The sequence below is a fragment of the Tursiops truncatus genome, chromosome 13 (assembly GCF_011762595.2).
Source record: "Tursiops truncatus isolate mTurTru1 chromosome 13, mTurTru1.mat.Y, whole genome shotgun sequence".
In the NCBI taxonomy this organism is placed as follows: Eukaryota; Metazoa; Chordata; class Mammalia; order Artiodactyla; family Delphinidae; genus Tursiops; species Tursiops truncatus.
In genome coordinates, this window is record NC_047046.1 from 16,953,515 (window position 1) to 16,971,869 (window position 18,355).

Genomic DNA, 18,355 nt, shown 5'->3' on the forward strand with positions numbered 1-18,355 from the left:
CTATCTCACAGGATGGGAATTAAGCACGGCCAAATCCCATCTCACCTTCCCTTCTTACTACATGATTCCTTAGTAAATAGGTTGTGTGTCCATCAACCTGGACCCACATATTCTAAATAGTTGAGGTAAAGCCAGTGAGAGTTTAATCAGGTATTAGTGAGGGGCGAATATTAATCAGTAAAGCTGAGGGTTTTAGGTCTTAAGAAAATATTAGTGAAATTTAAATGAGTTTTACCTACCACTGAGTAGAGATTAAGCATGAATTTTTTACTAATATACATACATATGCACATATATACATGGAGTAATATTAATGAAATTAAATGTAAAGGTCTGATTTTATCTAAAAGCCAAGAAAAAATTATAACTGTTGGCCATAGGCAATGTTCTTGAGATCTATAAATACTCAAATACAAAATTTCTGAAAATGCAATTCATTTTGGTTCAATGTTGAATAAAAACATTTGTGGTGACCTCTTAGTCATTAGTAAATCATATTTCTGCCAGAATTAAATCAAAATATGATCAGATTAAAGAGGTGAGGCCTGTTGTGAATAGGGTGGGAAGAGGATGCTTCAATATAAAAAAGCCCCTTGTAGGTGACTCTCACTCCAGAACTGAGTCACTTTAAGGAGAATCTAGTAGAGGAGAGGTGAGTCTAATCTTACGTAATTTCTTTTTTACCTCTCAGTTTTCTACAAAAGGCAAATATGACAGCCAAATTTTGGGGAATGGAGTAATTTTTTTTTTTTTTTCGGCTGCACTGCATGGCTCGTGGATCTTAGTTCCCCAAACAGGGATTGAACCTGTGCCCTTGGCAGTGAAAGTGCGGAGTCCTAACCACTGGACAGCCAGGGGAGTCCCTGGAGTAATTTATTAATACAGTAAGTGTTGCCGAGGCCAGCTCAATCCCAGACCTAGTGTGTACACTTAGGGACCCTTGGGCCCTCTGCTCCAGGAGCTGTAGGCAGGACTAGGTTTCAACACCCAGGCTGGAGAGATGATTCTCTTTTTCCTTAATCAGATCCTGGATGGAGTCCTCTACCACATGGTGAATCGAGTTTCCCCCATTGACTGATGCAACCTCTCACCTGCTGCTGGGGACCTGAGCCACAGCCGAGTCGGACCAGCTGGCGGGAGTTGGAGGATCTCTGAGTCTAGACCAGGATGTCCAGTAGAATGTAACCCACATATCTAATTATAAATTTTCTAGTAGCCACATTAAATAAAATAAAAGGAAACAAGTCAAAATAATTTTAGTCAGCAAAATGTTATCACTTCAACAGGTATTTACACTGACGACACAAACATTGTTTAAAAGATCTCAATAAGATAGTTGAAATTTGCTTTTTCTTATTCCATCTTCAGAATCCATTGTGCATTTTTACACTCAGAGCACATCTCAGTTCAAATAAGCCAAATTTCAACCTGTGGTTGGCGACTACAGTACTGGACAACCCATGTCTAGTCCATTCACTAACTCAAGTCAAAGCTAAATGATGGATTGAGTCTTTCTTTCCTTTCCTTTTTTTTTCTTTAATGTAATGCATCTCTCCATCAATGCACTTAACTTTTTTTAAAAAATAAATTCATTTATTTATTTTTGGCTGCGTTGGGTCTTCGTTGCTGCACGTGGGCTTTCTTTCTTGCGGAGAGCGGGGGCTACTCTTGGTTGTAGTGCGCGGGCCTCTCACTGCCATGGCTTCTCTCATTGCGGAGCACGGGCTCTAGGCGCGCAGGCTTCTATAGTTGTGGCATGCTGGCTCAGTAGAGGTGGCTCACAGGATCTAGAGCGCAGGCTCAGTAGTTGTGGCGCATGGGCTTAGTTGCTCCGGGGCATGTGGGACCTTCCCTGACCAGGGCTCCAACCCGCGTCCCCTTCATTGGCAGGTGGATTCTTCACTACTGTGCCACCAGGGAAGTCCCTGGATTGAGTCTTTCATTCTAACTAGCACTCCAAATACCAGAAGTTCTGGGGCAAAGGTCAGTTATATTTATATTTATACTTATATTTACATTTTATGTCATTACCTAGCACAATGGATGGCACATATTAGGAACCTGATGTATCTATACAAGTAAAAAGGATAGAGCCCCAAGCACTAATGGTCATTCAACTCATGGAAACTCTAACAACTTGCTCATTTTTCCACAGAAAGTGACTATGGCTAAACATTTTAAAGAAGCAAGTAGATGTCTCATCTGCCTAGGTTATCTTGAAAAACCTACGTACCTAAAACACAGATATGTCTGCTGCCTCTGGTGCATCAATTCAACAGAGGAAGCCCCATTGGAAGTGTTCATTGTGCCCGTTCTGCTCTGTGCTCACTGAGAAGAATGAGACCAAGACAAATGGTCAGTTGAGGAACCTGGCGAGAGCCCCACCTGAGTAATGTTCCACAGTTTAACCCAAGGATGCTAAAGCTCCAAGGTGAGGCATCTGTCCTAACTACTCCTCCCCATGGAGGACCCAGGAAAAAGCAACTCTGCTAAGGTCTCCATTAAATATGGGCATTATTTGAATTCTGGCGCCTAAATTTTTATCCCCTAAACAATGGTGTTTCTCATTGAGTATGAATTAGAACCACCTGGAGATTTTTAAGAGGATATAGTATTTAGGTCATGCCTTGATCTGTGCTGTTCAATAGGGTAGGCACTGGTGGCCACTGAGCACTCAAAACAGGGGTAGTGCCATAGAGAAATGATAATATTTTGGATATATTGAGTTTAACACATATTTTATTGAAGTCGTTTTTGTATAAGTTTACAAGAATCTTTAAAATTACACATGTGACTCATGTTCTATTTCTATTGAGAAGCACTGCTTTAACTATGGCTTCTCAAACTTGAATGTGCATTTAATTACCTGGGGTCTTCTTAAAATGCAGATTCTGTTTCTATAGGGCTGGACTAGCCTGAGAATCTGCATTCTGACATGAGCCCAGGATGATACCTCTGGTTCCCGACCACACGTGAAGAGTAGCAAAACCACTACTGTCTGAATCTGCAATGTTTCTCAGCCCCCAGGTGATTCTAACCCACACTGGGTGTGGGCAACCACTGTGATGGATCAATGTATGTTTGGTAAATATCCCAGTCCACAATATCAGTTGTGAGAAAAATGAATTGTTGATTTTCTAAGTGAGTTTACTCTTTGCTCCATGCAAACTTGTATTGGGGATAGCAAAACCGGTCCCAGACATTTTGTCCTTGACAACCCACAGTCTGACTATCAGACATGTCCCAGCATCTTCCACTGAGCCAATCATCAGAGAGCCTAACAAAGTGAGTGGCACTGTTCCAGACAACAGGGGCACTTCTGAAGCTTCCTGTGCCTCCACCCACAGTCTTGTTAGAATAAGCAGTTCTGCTCCAGACTCTGATAATTAGGGCTAGCTGGAGATGCTGGCAGTCCAGAAAGCCATTCTTCTCCAGTTTCCCTTCTCCTCTGAGCAAGTTCTAGTTCTAATTTGCCATCGAGGTCCAAAGGCATCCCTACTCATGCCCAAGGAAATCTCTGACTGGCTGGGAAAGATGCCTCTTGCTCTGTCTTGACGTTGGCCAAGATAACCCACTGTCTCAGGACTCCTAACATTACCCATTCATTTGTTGTAACACTAGGAAAATGAAAACCCGGAATTCAGTCAGCAAGATGAAATGAGAAAGGGAATTGTAAAGAAAAAAAAGTTTATAATTTCAGTATTATTCTGCAATAAATAAAATTACTTTTCCTTGATTCAGAATAGATGCGATGTCTATCTTTTGTTATGATCTAGACTAACATATATTAAAGAGCAAACACAGCTATGGTGTCTGCTTTCATGAATCTAACACATTAAAGAGAGGACACATCTTTAATCAGTGGACCACAGAACAATATAAAAACTCCTACAATCAATATTAGGCCCATGTTTCTAGACACATAGGATAATTAGACCAATTCAGGTAAGCAAAGGAAATTCCCCCCAAGAAAAGTTCTGATTAGGGAATAAAAGCTGATTTTTTTTTTTTTTTTGCGGTACGCGGGCCTCTCACTGTTGTGGCCTCTCCCACTGCGGAGCACAGGCTCTGGACACGCAGGCTCAGTGGCCATGGCTCACGGGCCCAGCCGCTCCGCGGCATGTGGGATCTTCCCGGACCGGGGCACGAACCCGTGTCCCCTGCATCAGCAGGCGGACTGTCAACCACTGCACCACCAGGGAAGCCCTCTATAGCTTTTTTCAAAAACGTTTTTTTAACTTTTTACTTTATAGTGGAGTATAGCCGATTAACAATGTGATAGTTTCAGGTGCACAGCAAAGTGACTCAACCATACATATACATGTATCCATTCTCCCCCAGACGCCCCTTCCATCCAGCCTGCCACGTAACATTGAGCAGATTTCCCCGTGCTATATGGTAGGTCCTTGCTGGTTATCCGTTTTAAATATAGCAGCGTGTGCATGTTGATCCCAAATTCCCTAACTATCCCTCCATCCCATCCTTCCCTCCATAACGGTAAGTTCATTCTCTAAGTCTTCGAGTCTGTTTCTGTTTTGTAAATAAGTTCATTTGTATGAACATAGGGCTCTTGGGCACTTGAAACGTGTCTAGTGTGATGAAGGAACAAATGCTTAATTTGATTTAATTTAACTAATTTAAATATGAACAGGTACATCTGGCTGGTGGCTACCAGACTGGGCAGTGCAGCTCTAGAATCCAAAGAGGGGGAAGATGTGACCACCTGTCCCCTGCTTGCTCCTTGCAGAGTAGTTTACTAGCCTTTCCACCGCTGATCTGACCAGTGACATCTTTCAGTCTAGCAGTTTCGTCTTTTTGTTTTGTAGGGAAAAATACTGATGCCTACAGGACTATCAAATTCTATTAAAATACAATCTATTCCACACAAGATTCATGATCCAAAAGGAAACCCAAACCCTACTTTGTCTCATTTTATATTGACTTGAAACAACTCCCTTGACTTGTTAAGGCTTCGCAAGAAACCCAGACGCTATTTCCTCTGGCAGGTTTGACAGGGACGTGAGTGGCGAAGTTCCTATCCCACTGCTGAGTTCCTCTTTCCCCACCTCGCAACGTATAACCTCCCCTTCATCCTCCCAGGAAGGGAGCTCCTGACGCTCGGTCCCTGAAGGAGATCTCTGTCCAGTGTTTCATGCCCAGAACACAGAAACTAGGCCTGGCATTAGCGACGGTTCTGACTTTCCACACGACAATGGCACTTGCTACTCTTGGCAACATTTTCTGAAGCAAAATATGAGATCTCAGTTGGTGAAAGTTGGGGTGAATCTCTTCCTGGAGGCTCCCTTCTCAGATTCCTTCAGAACCGAGAGTGACATGTGGGTTCCCCCCGGGGCTCCTGCAAAAAGAAGGAACCCTGCCCCAGCACCATAGCCGAGATGGGGGAGGTTTAATGCTGAGACCGCCTGTAATCTAAAGGTTTGGGGGAAGAAGGGAAGAAGCAGGAATGAAGCATCATTGGGGGAAATATCCATTTAATACTAAAGTATCTGAGGGATCAAGGGCTGGGGTTACTGCATCTCAGGTCCAGTGAGCATCCCACACAAAGAGGCTTAGGAACAAGGATTAAAATCATAATTGATGCCAAATCAAAGGAGAATTTCAGTCTCTCCCAGGCAGCAGACGTGTGGGAGAAAGTGCAGAGGCTCTGGATCAAAGGCTCCAGACTGCCTCACCCAGTTCCCCACCCATGGGCTGTGCGACCCCCCATAATTCACCCACCTTCTCCAGCCTCTGTTTTCTCTTATGTGAAATAAGGACAATGATGGCTGCTTTTCATTCACCACCAATCAAACTGCCTGAAGACACTATAAAGGGCTCGACGGAGGTGAGAATTATTAATAGAAGTTGTTATTGACTCAATCACAGTGATTCTGAAACACACTTTTGTCCACTTGGAACCCTATGAACATTTGCCTCGCTGGTGATGGGATTTTTCCCCTGAGCTTATTGAGGTATTCCTGCCATACAAGAACTGCACACATTTTAAGTGTACAATTTGATACATTTTGAAACAGATATAATCACATGAAACAGTAGCGATGGGATTTTTCATTTAGAAGCTGACACTGGCAGTTGCCTTGCTGGAGGCAATCTAGGGAAACACACACACAGACACACACATGTGCACATGCACACTCAGAATCACACCACCCAGATCACACAGACAACAGCCCACTGCTATGCACACAACCTGTCACCACTTAAAGGCAATGAAACTGCTTCTTGAAAAACGGCCATGGTTCTTTGCCTTGGAAATCAGCTTCTTTCATCACATCCTCAGCCCTTGTTCCCAGCAGGAATTCAGAATCAGGGTGGCTCTCCAGATGAAAGCCAGCAAACAAAGCCCACCTTCCTTATCATCAGCATTTTTTCCCCAAGCAAATGATTGATTCCAGAGTACGTACCATTTTCAGTTACCCCTGAGGCCACCTGCAATTACAGAAAAGAAAACACTATGAGTATCAGATCACGCTGTGTGTTGTTGACATGGATCTTTTATCCAATCGGTGACTTTAGAAAAACAGATGGGAAACTGTCCAGTCAAATGTCCCAAAAGATACTATAGGAGACACTGGTGAAAATGGCACAAGCTTTTCCTGCACCATGAATCTTTCAAGTGCATATTGGTTGCCCCTTGCAAAATTCTTAATCCACTGAGGAAACATCTTTTTTTTTCTTTTTTTTTGGCTGTGTCCGGTCTTTGTTGCTGCACCCTGTATCTTTGCTGAGGCATGAGGGATTTTTCACTGTGGCACGCAGGCTCTTCTAGTTGAGGCGTGCAAGCTCAGTAGTTGTGGCACACAGGCTTAGTTGCCCCACGGCATGGGGGATCTTAGCTCCCTGACCAGGGGACCAGGGATCGAACCTGTGTCCCCTGCTTTGGAAGGCAGATTCTTTACCACTGGACCACCAGGGAAGTCCCCTGAGGAAACATTTCTGATGAAGAAAGGTCCCTGCGTGACCTATAAGCTGATGCGGCATTTCTGAATGGCTTCTTAAATCAGGGGTCACTGGGGAGAGACTCAACGCTCCCCGACAAGGCAACTATAAATCCCACCTTTAATGCACATGGTCAGATTTTCATATGTGAATTCAACCGAATTAAAAAAGAAAGAAAGAAACCAAGAAAGCAGCACTTCTATCTCAGACGAAGAAGGGTGAGCTTACCTTGGCATTAAATGGACTCTCTTCCTCTGCCCTGTCCCTGGGCAGCTCCTCCACCAGGCCCTCGGGGAGAGCTGGAAGGACGCAGAGTGACTGTCAGTCATTGGTGATGCTGTTCAGGAATCACTCAGGGAGGTTTGCTTGATGTGGACCCAGGGCCAGAGTGTACGGCAGCGACTGGTTAACAAGCAAGGACTGGGCATTAAGGGCCACCCTCCTTGGTGGATGAAGGAAGGCAAAGGAGAGGAGCAGGAAAGAAATGAGAAGCAGGGTCCAGGCTAATAACAAAGCCATATACTGAGTTCTTATTTGTCGCTGTTCCAGGGTATGAAGCTCACACCACCTGACACCTGCAGAACTTGCGGTGATAATATTATTGAATACACTAAAATACCCCTGATTCTTATATGCTTGGGGCCAGAGGCTGGGGAGTGACCCCAGCACTGACAGATGCCGACCTGCATCGTCTACATGGAGCCTCACACCTCTCAGAAGCTGTGGACTGACCAGGAGCGCCAGGCTCCTGATGTGCGTTCACACTCAGGACTCCGCCCAAGCCGGCTGTTAAATGCACCTAGAGTGCCCTGGGCTCCGTGCCCACTGAGAACACCTCCTGATGGTGGGCTGTGTCTGGGACCCCGTAGATGTACACGGATGCTGCGAAGCTCCTGCCCTGAGATGAACGACCCCGTGGCTGAGTGACAAGTGCAGGTCAGCGGTCTAGAGCACCAGCCACATGCCCGGGCTCCCACGTTGGCTCTTCCATGTAGGAGCTCCTGAGCTTGGGTCAATCGTCTCTGCACCTCAGTTTCTCTCCCAGGGGAGTGGAGATAGTAAACCAATGCCCAGGCACAGCTGTGGGGAGGGTTGAACAAGACAATGTACATAAAGTGCGCAGTGGTGTTAGGACTTTCTTTGAGAAAGGTGACGCTTGTGATTGTGATGTGTTAAGTGGGACATATCTACTGGGGAAACACGTATTTTTAACCGTACGTATTGCCTACACAATCACAATCACATCACACAGACCCACACACAGACAACCCTAAAGCCCCATGGGCACTGACCCACACCACCTCAAGGGAACACAGCTGCTCCCAGGGGCTGCAGACCATGGCCATAGTTCTCTACCTGGAAACTCGGTCCTTACCCCACACCCGTAATCCTCATCCCAGCAGGAAGCTGGAAATAGGGTGACTTTCTAGACTAAAACCAGCAAGAAAGCCCCACCTCCCTTTTCTTCTAGATTTTTCCTCAGCAAGTGAGTGATTCTAAAATATGTACCCTTGGGCTTCCCTGGTGGCGCAGTGATTAAGAATCCGCCTGCCAATGCAGGGGACACGGGTTCGAGCCCTGGTCCGGGAAGATCCCACATGCCGCAGAGCAACTAAACCCATGTGCCACAACTACTGAGCCTGCGCTCTAGAGCCTGTGAGCCACAATTACTGAGCCCACGTGCCACAACTACTGAAGCCCATTTGCCTAGAGCCTGTGCTCCGCAACAAGAGAAGCCACCGCAATGAGAAGCCCGCACACCGCAACAAAGAGTAGCCCCTGCTCGCTCCAACTAAAGAAAGCCCACGCGCAGCAACAAAGACCCAACACAGCCAAAAGTTAATTAATTAATTAATTAAAAAACAACAACAACAAAAAACATGTACCCTTTTCACTGGTTCTTGAGGCCAACTGCAAATACAGAAAAGACGACGCTATGAGGGTCACATCATGCTGTATACTGCCTGCATAGTTCTTTTGTTCTCTTGGTGAGTCTAGAAAACCAAATGGGAAACAGCAGTTGACTCAAGGGAAACCAAAGCAAAACAGACCAAACCTCCTCACGCCAAAAGGCACCGGCTTTTCCTGGAGAACATGTCACTAAAGTCCATTTTAGTTGGCAATTACATAATTCTTGTCCAAGGGGGAGAAATTGCTGCTGGTGGAAATGCTTGCTACCACGGAGTTCTGTAATTGACGCTGCCATCTTTGAATGCCCTCCTGAATCACATGTCAGTTGGTAAAAGACTCCTAAGTGACACTCTCCCCAGCATGGAAACTGTATATACCATCTATAATCTTCATTGTCAGATTTGAATACATGAATTCAATTGAACGTGAAATAAATGAACAAAGCAACGTAATGATCTCAGACAAAATCAAGCAACCCTGCCTTGGTGTTAGATAGGGTTTCTTCCTCTGCTCTGTCATGAGGGAGCTCCTCCAATAGGCCCTCAGGGAGGTTTGGCTGACTTGGGCAAGGAGACAGGCTGCATGGATGTGGTTGGTAAACAAGCATGGACAGAGCTGCCGCAGGGCCACCTGCCTGGTGGACAAAGGAAAGCAAAGGAGAGGAGCAGAGAAGATGGGAAAGACACAGCCCTTGGCTTTTCAGCAGAAGGAAACCTGTATCACTGTGAAATATTCAATTTACAAAACTATATGCTATCATTCATGACAGAGTCCCATCACTCATCCTGCCCGTTTTGAAGTCCAGTTAAATTACTGCTACATTTTTAACATCTTCCAAAAACCATTTCAGTCTCCATGGATCACATATGCTATTACCACATTTATCATCTGTTGTATAGAATTTTGCAAGTGATGAAAAGCAAACATTTATTGGGGGACTGGATTTAATTCCAGACAAAATATTCTATTATATTCATTCACTAACATTTTGTCATAAATACAATCAGTTATAGAAGTTTTGAAAATACTGACATCCTACTATTTAAAAATGGCCACAAATAATAGATGATATTTTTGCTTCCAGTCTTCCTGTTCTGTACCATTTGTGTATTCATTGGTTAATGGCTGTGCATACTCATACTAGTCAGACAACTGTGAGAGAGTTTACTAATGAGTTCATCCTCCAACATGACCCCCACGGCAGGCAGCAATACCAGCATTCCTAGATCAGCTTGTGGGAGCTACAATGGGCAATAAGAACCTTGCGCTCTAAATGCTGAGGATCTGTGTTCTGATTGTGGATTACTGCTTTCTGTAATGGAGGTGCAGACATAAAGGCAGGCCACTATTGTTTCAAACCCCACCAGTTGAGTGGCTTCCAGGGTATTTAAGGGAAAGCATCTTTTTTTTTTCCTCTCTTTCATTTTTTCCTTTCCCTTTTTGTGGGAGCCAGATATTTAAAGATTAGGATATTCAAAAGTAATCGTATGTATGGGAGAATTTAGAAAGTGACTGCACATCCCCAGGGAAAGACACAGCCTCAGAAAAGACCTGAGAAAACCTTAAGCTTATACCACAGAGTGATTCCAGCACAGAAACACCCTATAACAATTAAAACACACACACACACACAAAACAGCCAACACTGCGGAAGAGAAAGAATCAGATTTCCATAGATACCACATTATAAGATTCAAATGTCCAGTATTCAACAAAGAAAGTACAAGGCATAAGAAGAAACAAGAAAGTTTTTTTTTTTGTTTTTGCGGTACGCGGGCCTCTCACTGTTGCGGCCTCTCCCGTTGCGGAGCACAGGCTCCGGACGCGCAGGCTCAGTGGCCATGGCTCACGGGCCTAGCCTCTCCGTGGCATGTGGGATCTTCCCGGACCGGGGCACGAACCTGTGTCCCCGGCATCGGCAGGCGGACTCTCAACCACTGCGCCACTAGGGAATCCCAACAAGAAAGTATTTGTCTAAAAAAACCCGACAAAAACCATCCTCAAGGAATACAATATGGCAGATTTACTACAAACTATCTTGAGATATTAAAAAAGCTGAACGGAGACATGGGCAGAGTCAGGAAATTGATTATGCAATTAAACTAGATATCACAGCAAAAAATATAGTAGGAAAATCCCCAAATACTTGTAGATTGAACAATACACTTCTAAATAGAACATGGGTCATAAAAAGTCTCAAGGGGCTTCCCTGGTGGTGCAGTGGTTGAGAATCTGCCTGCCAATGCAAGGGACACGGGTTCGAGCCCTGGTCTGGGAGGATCCCACATGCCGCGGAGCAACTGGGCCCGTGAGCCACAAACTACTGAGCCTGCTTGTCTGGAGCCTGCGCTCCGCAACAGGAGAGGCCGCGACAGTGAGAGGCCCGCGCACCGCGATGAAGAGTGGCCCTTGCTCGCCGCAACTAGAGAAAGCCCTCGCACAGAAACGAAGACCTGACACACACCCCCCCCAAAAAAACAAAAAGTCTCAAGAGAAAATTGTAAAATATTTTGAACCAAATTAAACGCAAATACAGTTTGTCAAAATGTATGGAAACACTGCCCTAAGAGGGAAATTTATAGAATTAAATGCAACATAATGGAAAATAAGATATAAAATTAATCATTAAGCTTCCATCTTAGAAAGCTAAACAAAGACATATAAAGTGAGCAAAGAAATAATAAAAATTATTGCAAAAATCACTGAAATTGAAAACAAAAAATCAAAAGAGAATATCAATGAAACCAAAGCTGGCTCTTTGCAAAGAACAATAAAATTCATGAACCTCTAGCTGGGCTGTCCATAAAATTTTTAAAAAAAGAAAAAAGAAGACACAAATTACTAATATGAGAAATGAAAGAGGGAGTGATCATTACTGAGCCTACGGACATTTAAAGGTTAACAAAGGAATATTTTGAACAACTCTATGCCCACAAATTTGGCAGCTTAAATGAACTGAACTAATTCCTTGAAAGACATAAACTACCAAAACCCACACAAGGAGAAATAGATAATCTGAATAGACCTATTTCTACCAAAGAAATTAAATCAATAATGAGTTATCTCCCCAAAATAAGAAAACACCAGGCCCTGATGATTTCACTGGTGAATTCTACCAAATTCTTACAAAGCAAACCATGCTTTTACTATATATTCCAGAAATCACGCTCTTAGGTATTAATCCAGTTAAGCTGAAAAATTATGTGCACACAAAAACCTGCACGGGACATTTTATGGCAGCTTTATTCATGACTGCTAAATCAAGATACCTTCAATGGGCGGATAGGTTTTTTATTTTAAATAATTTTGATACAACCATGCAATGAGTTATTATCCAATAATTTTAAAGAGAGAAGAAGAGCTATCAAGCCGTGGAAAAACATGGAAGAAACTTAAATGTATATTACAAAGTGAAAGAAGTCAGTCTGAAAAATCTACGTGCTCTGTGATTCCGACTATTCTGGAAAAGGCAAAAATATAGAGACAGTATTGGAAAGGGAAGAGGGATTAATAGCTGAAACACAGGGGCAGTGAGACTATTCTGTATGACACTGTAGTGGTGAATAAAGACATTATGCATTTGTCAAAAACTATAGAAACATATAACACAAAGAGTAAACCTTAATGTAAACTATGGACTTTAGTTAATAATAATATATCAATACTGGTTCATTAATAGTAACAGATATACCACACTAATGTAAGATGTTGATAATAGGAGAAACTGGGGTGGGGGCTGGGAGTATATGAGAACTTTCTCTATTATCTGCTCATTTTCTATGTTAATCTAAAACTGTCCTAAATACTAAAATCTATTAATTAAAAAAATCTGAAAAAAAAATCTGGCTGCACTGTTCCTTGGAAAGACCTACTTCTGCTAATGTTCAGCAATCAGCTAATACCCAAACATTAGCTAAGACCTTGTTTACTATTAAATGTAAACCAAACCTGAGTTGTAAATGCATCTTTACTTCTCTGGTCATAGCACAAATTACTGACTTAGTATATCTAAATTTTCACACATGGGAAAAAAGAAAAGAATATGGCTTAGCATTTCTATACTTTTCTCTTACATATAGTACACTGAATAAACTTCAATCATTATTCTTCAATCTATTTAATGACTTAATTTCCAAAGTACCTTCAATTGACTCATTTGTAGGGTGCACTTTGGGGTATGGCAGGATGCCCATTTTTCTGACCCACTTCTGGGGGTGAGGTGCATATCTTCTTGAATGAGGATCAAATTTTCTTTTTGTATCCATCAGGCCAGATTCTGGGAAATGCATTCACAACAAAGAGAGCAGCTGACACCTTGCTAGCAGAAGAGCACAGGAAAATTAGTGATAACTTATTCACAGTTCAAATTTTGATCCCATTATTCACCAGCTGCCTAGCAGAGCCTCCTGAATCAAAGTTGGGCTTTAGGAAGATCTTGCAGTTTGGCGTGCACTTAAAACACCCAAGAGACAGACTGCATGGGCAAATACCTTTATTTAGATGGGGCAATATAGGAAGGCAGCACAGTATAGACTGAGAGCATGGGTGCTGGTGCCTGATCATCTGGGTTCAAATCCCACTAGAAGCTGCATGAACCTAGGAAGATTATGTACCCTTCTGTGTCTGAGTTCTCTGCACTGTCCTTAAATAGAACCTATAGCATCATAGTATGAGGCGTGAAATGATTAAATACAAGGAAAGATTAAGAAAGAGTACTTCAGAAATCCTCTTTAAGTGTTTGATCATTAAATGTCTGGAAGAATAAGTTAGAATCTAGGTAGGGCTGCCTCCAGAGAGAGGACTTGGATGGCTATAGGACAGGGAAGGGTGGATGTTTACTTTTCATCCTTTACGTGGGAAGGGCACTTTACAGCTCATGGAGAATATCTGTTATCATCTCCTGTGATCCCCAGGTCAGCCCTGTGGAATGGGCAGTGCAGGAGCTGTAAAACCCACATTCTGTAGTTCACAGCACTGAAATTTAGAGATTTTAAGTGCCTCGTCCAGTCACATGATGTACAATGGAATTGGGACAGGAATGTAGTTGGTTCCTTGAGAACAGAGATCCCTGAACCCCTAAGACTTCTAGATTTCGCCCTATATACAAATCAAGGGCTCCTCTCCCTCTTTTTTTTTCAAAATACCCTGCTCCAGGGTTTCTGTGGGAGAGAGTTGATGCCCTGGAAGAGATCCTGAGCTACAAGAAGGGCTTAAACCCTGACCCAGCCTCCTGCCTCTAAGTTTCAACTCCTGACCCCAAACATGGCAGATTCCTCCAAACAGAGCCCCTCTGAAGGACAAGGGGAAGTATTACAACCATGTGTCCATCCTCCCCCAGCATCTTCCCACTGTCAGCTGTCTCACATTGAGCCTTCCTGATGACCAGTGTGGACTACCCTGAATGACCAGTGGTCTGTTTGGCCCCCAAGCTGGCTCGGAACTCAGGACATTCCAAACCAACTGTCACATGACAGCTCTGCCAAGAATTAACTTCCTTTCAACGGACCAATCCTGGATGAGCAGTTCATGTGACTTAACTGGGAAAGTGGGCATCTAGGCTGGTGCATTGTAATTTAATGAATTGAGTCTGTGACCCTCAGTGCTTCACTATTGATGTGAGCAACTCTCTGAGCGGCCTGGCTGGGGAGGGGCCCCGGCTGCACTGGCTCTGAGTGCACACCTTTTCTGCTCATCCTTCCTCACCAGAATCCAGGCCCTGCAAGCTTCTCATCGTCCCTAGATCCTGCAGTAGCAGAGGACAGGCTCCCATCTCCTCCTAAAGGGACCCCTCCATAGCCCCATCCTAGAGATCCTACCCCAGGACTTTCTCTGAGGATGACCCAGGCCCTCCTAACCTCGGTCACCAAATGTTCATTCCACTAACCTGATGGCGTGATTGTCTCTTCTCTCCACTCTCCCAGGAAGCATCCAAACACCCAGTGATCCTTATGGAAATCCTGCCATGAAATCCCAGTTTTCTTTCCTTTGTAAAAATCTCTGAATCTAGACTGCTAATAATTGGTATTGGATTTTGGCATCACCATTCAGAAGAGTTTGACCTGTAATTCCCCTTTCCTGCAACGTCTATTGCTAAGATGGTATCAAAATTCTCCTGATCTGATAAAAACAGTATGGGTGTGGTTCCTCTAAATCTCTTCTCTGGAAGATTGTGTTCAAGACTGGCATTATTCCTATCTTAAATATTCGGAAGAATTCAGAGGAAGACACCAGGGCCAGAAGTTTGCTTTGTGAGAAAAATATTCTCGGTATTTTTTTTTATTTGATGGCTACTTTACATATTATATGGTGCACAGATATTAAGTATACAACTTGATGACTTCTTAGAAACATAAATGTGTGTACTGCCAACATCCAAATCAATATAAAGAATTTCTGAAACACCTAGACAGCATTGTTTTTGCTATTTCCCAGTCAGCAACTCCCAAAAGGAACCCAATGTTCTGACTATGACCACTATACTTTATATTTCTCTGCTTTCAACATCAAATAAATGGAAACACAAGTATGAACACCTTTGTATCTGGCTGAATATTATGTCTGAATAGTACTGGAATTCATCGATGTTGTTATGAGAAGCAAGAATTTATTCTGAATTGCTGTCTCAGTATATAACATTGTACGTATAAGCACAATAAGTTTACTTCCTCTACGTCTTACATACCCTGTGTCGTTTCTCATGGTGGTTACTCAGAACGATGCAGGATGAATGATTCTGTACAGGCCTCCAGGTGGACATAAGCATGTCTCCTTCATGTGTCTGAGGGAGAGAAGCCAGTCAAAAAATATATATAACATATCGTATGATTCCATTTATATGAAATGTCCAGATTAGGCAAATCCATAGACACAGAACATAGATTAATGGTTGCCTGGAGCTAGGGGGAGAGGAGAATGTTTCCTGTTGATTGAAAGTGTTTAGTGACATGGGCTTCCCTGGTGGCACAGTGGTTAAGAATCCACCTGCCAATGCAGGGGACACGGGTTCAAGGCCTGGTCTGGGAAGATCCTACATGCCGCATAGCAACTAAGCCCGCGCTCCGCAACTACTGAAGCCCGCAACTCCTGAAGCCCTCAACTACTGAAGCCCGCGTGCCTAGAGCCCATGCTCTGCAACAAGAGAAGCCACCACAACGAGAAGCCCGGCAGCACAACAAAGAGCAGCCCCTGCTCTCTGCAACTAGAGAAAGCTCACGCACAGCAATGAAGACCCAACGCCGCCAAAAAAAAAAATTAAAATAAATTTATTTAAAAAAAAAGTGTTTAGTCCCAGATTCCAAATGGTTTACTAGTTTTAGGAGTTAGTTCCTGAGTCTTAACACTAACTTTGGAAGGTCATTTATGTTCCTTTACACAGAAATCCCCCTGGCCAGGGACATAGTTCTCTGGAATAGAATTGTGACTCAGTGTCATCAAACAAACAAAAATAGATGCAACTTTCAAAGTGCTTGAAGTAGATGTACTCAAAATGACGGAGGGCAAAAGTTGCCAAGTCGATGGCTTTAAAATTAGAATGTTGATGAAGCTAAATTTCACCTTGTCTCAGGACACAGGAGCATAAACATGATTCTGTTTGAGGAAAGTGAAAAAGGCAACCTTGATTAACAATAAAAAGGAAAAATGGTACAGGAGAGGACAGCTGCTTCCCTGCTCTAAATGTAGGTGAAAATATACATTTTGCAGCTGTATTTTAAATATATAAGTTTCTTGGAAGCCAGTCTCTTGTCCTTATTTGACACTGTACTTCTCCTGGGGTTTTAACATTTTGAAAATGCAATCTCAAGTGCCCAAGTAAGAAAAATGGTCTAAAAGGACATGAAGGTCATATGTGGAATTCCTGTTTCATGTCAACATGCACTGAAATGAATTAAGGATATGAGAGGGAGGAAGTGAGAGCAAAGATGGCTGGGCCCTACTTTAGCTGAAAGGACAGGTCAACAATTGAGACAGTCACTCTCTTTGCTAAAATAGTTGGGATACTTCTTGTTCAACTCAGGTTTCTGCAGGTCTACCAGGTCAGGATCCTTTGGGGTGAAAATCACAGCCACCTGACTCAACAAAGAAACTAAAGCAAAAAAGAAAGGAAGGAGGGAAGGAAGGAAGGAAGGGAAGAAGGAAGAAAGAAGAAAGAAACTTACTGGGTCAAGTGACTGCAAAGTCTAGCCCAGGTGTCTGGGGCTAGATGCTCAATGTCATCAGACTTCATTTCCATCTCTGCAATCATCTCAGAGCTCCTTTCTTCTGTGTTGGTTTCATCGTCTCAGCGAATGGTAAAATACGCAGAACAATACCTAGGTCAACAATACCTTGACCCAGGTATTATTCTGTGCAGCATTGGGCCAAACACTTAACTAAGCTGTTTCCTCATTTATTCAGCCAACGTTCATGGAACATAATATGCTACTCTTCCAGGCTATGAAACAACAGTGCACAAGAACAAATCTCTGCCCTCATGGACCTTACATTCTAGGATGATAGCAGGTACCCAGTGCCAACTAAAAATTGTCTCTCGCCATCTGCCTCTACGAGGATGACGTCACTAGCCACTGCAGTCACTGACCTTCAACACACCCTGAAAGGAGTTCAGGGAAGAGATCAGGAATGTGGCACTCTGTGCTCTGGGAAAAACTGGCAGAGCAGGCCTTCAGGTAGTTAGATCTTTTTCAGGAGAAGACTTTATGAGCCCAATTTCTTGCATCTTCAATCTAGGAAAGCACTAAAATCATTGACAGAGACATCTGTTCCTCGTGACTGGCAGCAACCTTCTGCCAAAACGTGTGCTTGATTGCACCTATCCCCCTTCACTAAAATCATATATATAGCAACCTGCCCCCCTACCTCTTCAGAGCAGGTCCTCATTTTGCCACAAATAAAACTTAACTCACAACTCTCACCTTGTGATTTCTTTTTTCTCCAGTCAACATCACAAAATAACAAAATGTAGGTTAAATGTATAGGGTAAATGGGGAGAAGTTAAGAGGGGATGAAAGAGGCAAAAGAGTAGGGAGTGTATATATCGAGGGAGTGGAAGGGCTGCAATTTCAGCAAAAGATGTTCAGGTAAACACTCCCTGAGAAGGTGGCATTTGTAAGATAGGAATACAGTGTCTATTTCTCAGGCCTGTGGTGGAGATTTAGTAAGAAAATACACAGATTTGTAAAATACCTTCGATAGGTCCAAAACGGACCTAAGAAACCTCTCTGGAAAGAGGCCCGCCTAGAACTCTAAGAAAGAGGGAAATTTTGGTCGGGGCGGAACTGGGATCGAGGTGGACGTTGCCGCGACGGAACGGTGATCCCCCTGAAAATTGGCCCGGGCGGAAACGTTGGTCCTGGAGGAACGTGGATCCGGGAGGAAGCTTGGTGAGGGCCGAACTCTGGCCGGGACGTACAGTCACCCTGGCAACGACGCGCGCCCGGTGCGACGGAAGGCGGTGCGCGAGAGGTAACCGGGGCGGGGGTTCCGG

The 18,355-nt window shown here is 43.6% G+C and overlaps 1 protein-coding gene across 7 annotated transcripts; it reads right to left on the reverse strand.

Annotated features, from left to right (window-relative positions):
* Positions 1-1,240: 1,240 nt before the first annotated feature.
* On the reverse strand, positions 1,241-18,197 carry LOC109552610 (uncharacterized). Of its 7 annotated transcripts, none has more exons than XR_012325209.1 (8): positions 17,028-18,194; positions 15,554-15,649; positions 14,756-14,882; positions 13,013-13,147; positions 8,847-8,954; positions 7,189-7,362; positions 6,426-6,450; positions 1,241-2,328 (listed from the first exon to the last, which is right to left on the reverse strand). XR_012325209.1 is itself a non-coding variant. In XM_073790200.1 (8 exons), exons 2-8 carry the CDS (start codon positions 15,632-15,634, stop codon positions 2,273-2,275), a joined length of 603 nt encoding a protein of 200 aa, XP_073646301.1. In that variant the 5' UTR covers positions 15,635-15,649; positions 17,028-18,197; the 3' UTR covers positions 1,241-2,272. The 7 variants fall into 7 exon arrangements, 4 of the variants coding, with proteins under 4 accessions (XP_073646301.1, XP_073646300.1, XP_073646299.1 ...); XR_012325208.1 differs by having other exon boundaries at positions 1,241-3,617; XM_073790200.1 differs by having other exon boundaries at positions 7,189-7,259; positions 17,028-18,197.
* Positions 18,198-18,355: the final 158 nt, after the last annotated feature.

What these genes read in the sequence shown, in the direction of transcription:
- LOC109552610 (XM_073790198.1), bottom strand. Translation starts at nt 15,634, where the DNA reads ATGCTTATGTCCACCTGGAGGCCTGTACAGAATCATTCATCCTGCATC. An exon ending in ACCATGAGAAACGACACAGG is followed by an intron (nt 14,883 to 15,553) that starts GTATGTAAGACG and finishes ACCAATTATTAG; the next exon opens with CAGTCTAGATTCAGAGATTT. An exon ending in AGAGACAATCACGCCATCAG is followed by an intron (nt 13,148 to 14,755) that starts GTTAGTGGAATG and finishes TGCATTTCCCAG; the next exon opens with AATCTGGCCTGATGGATACA.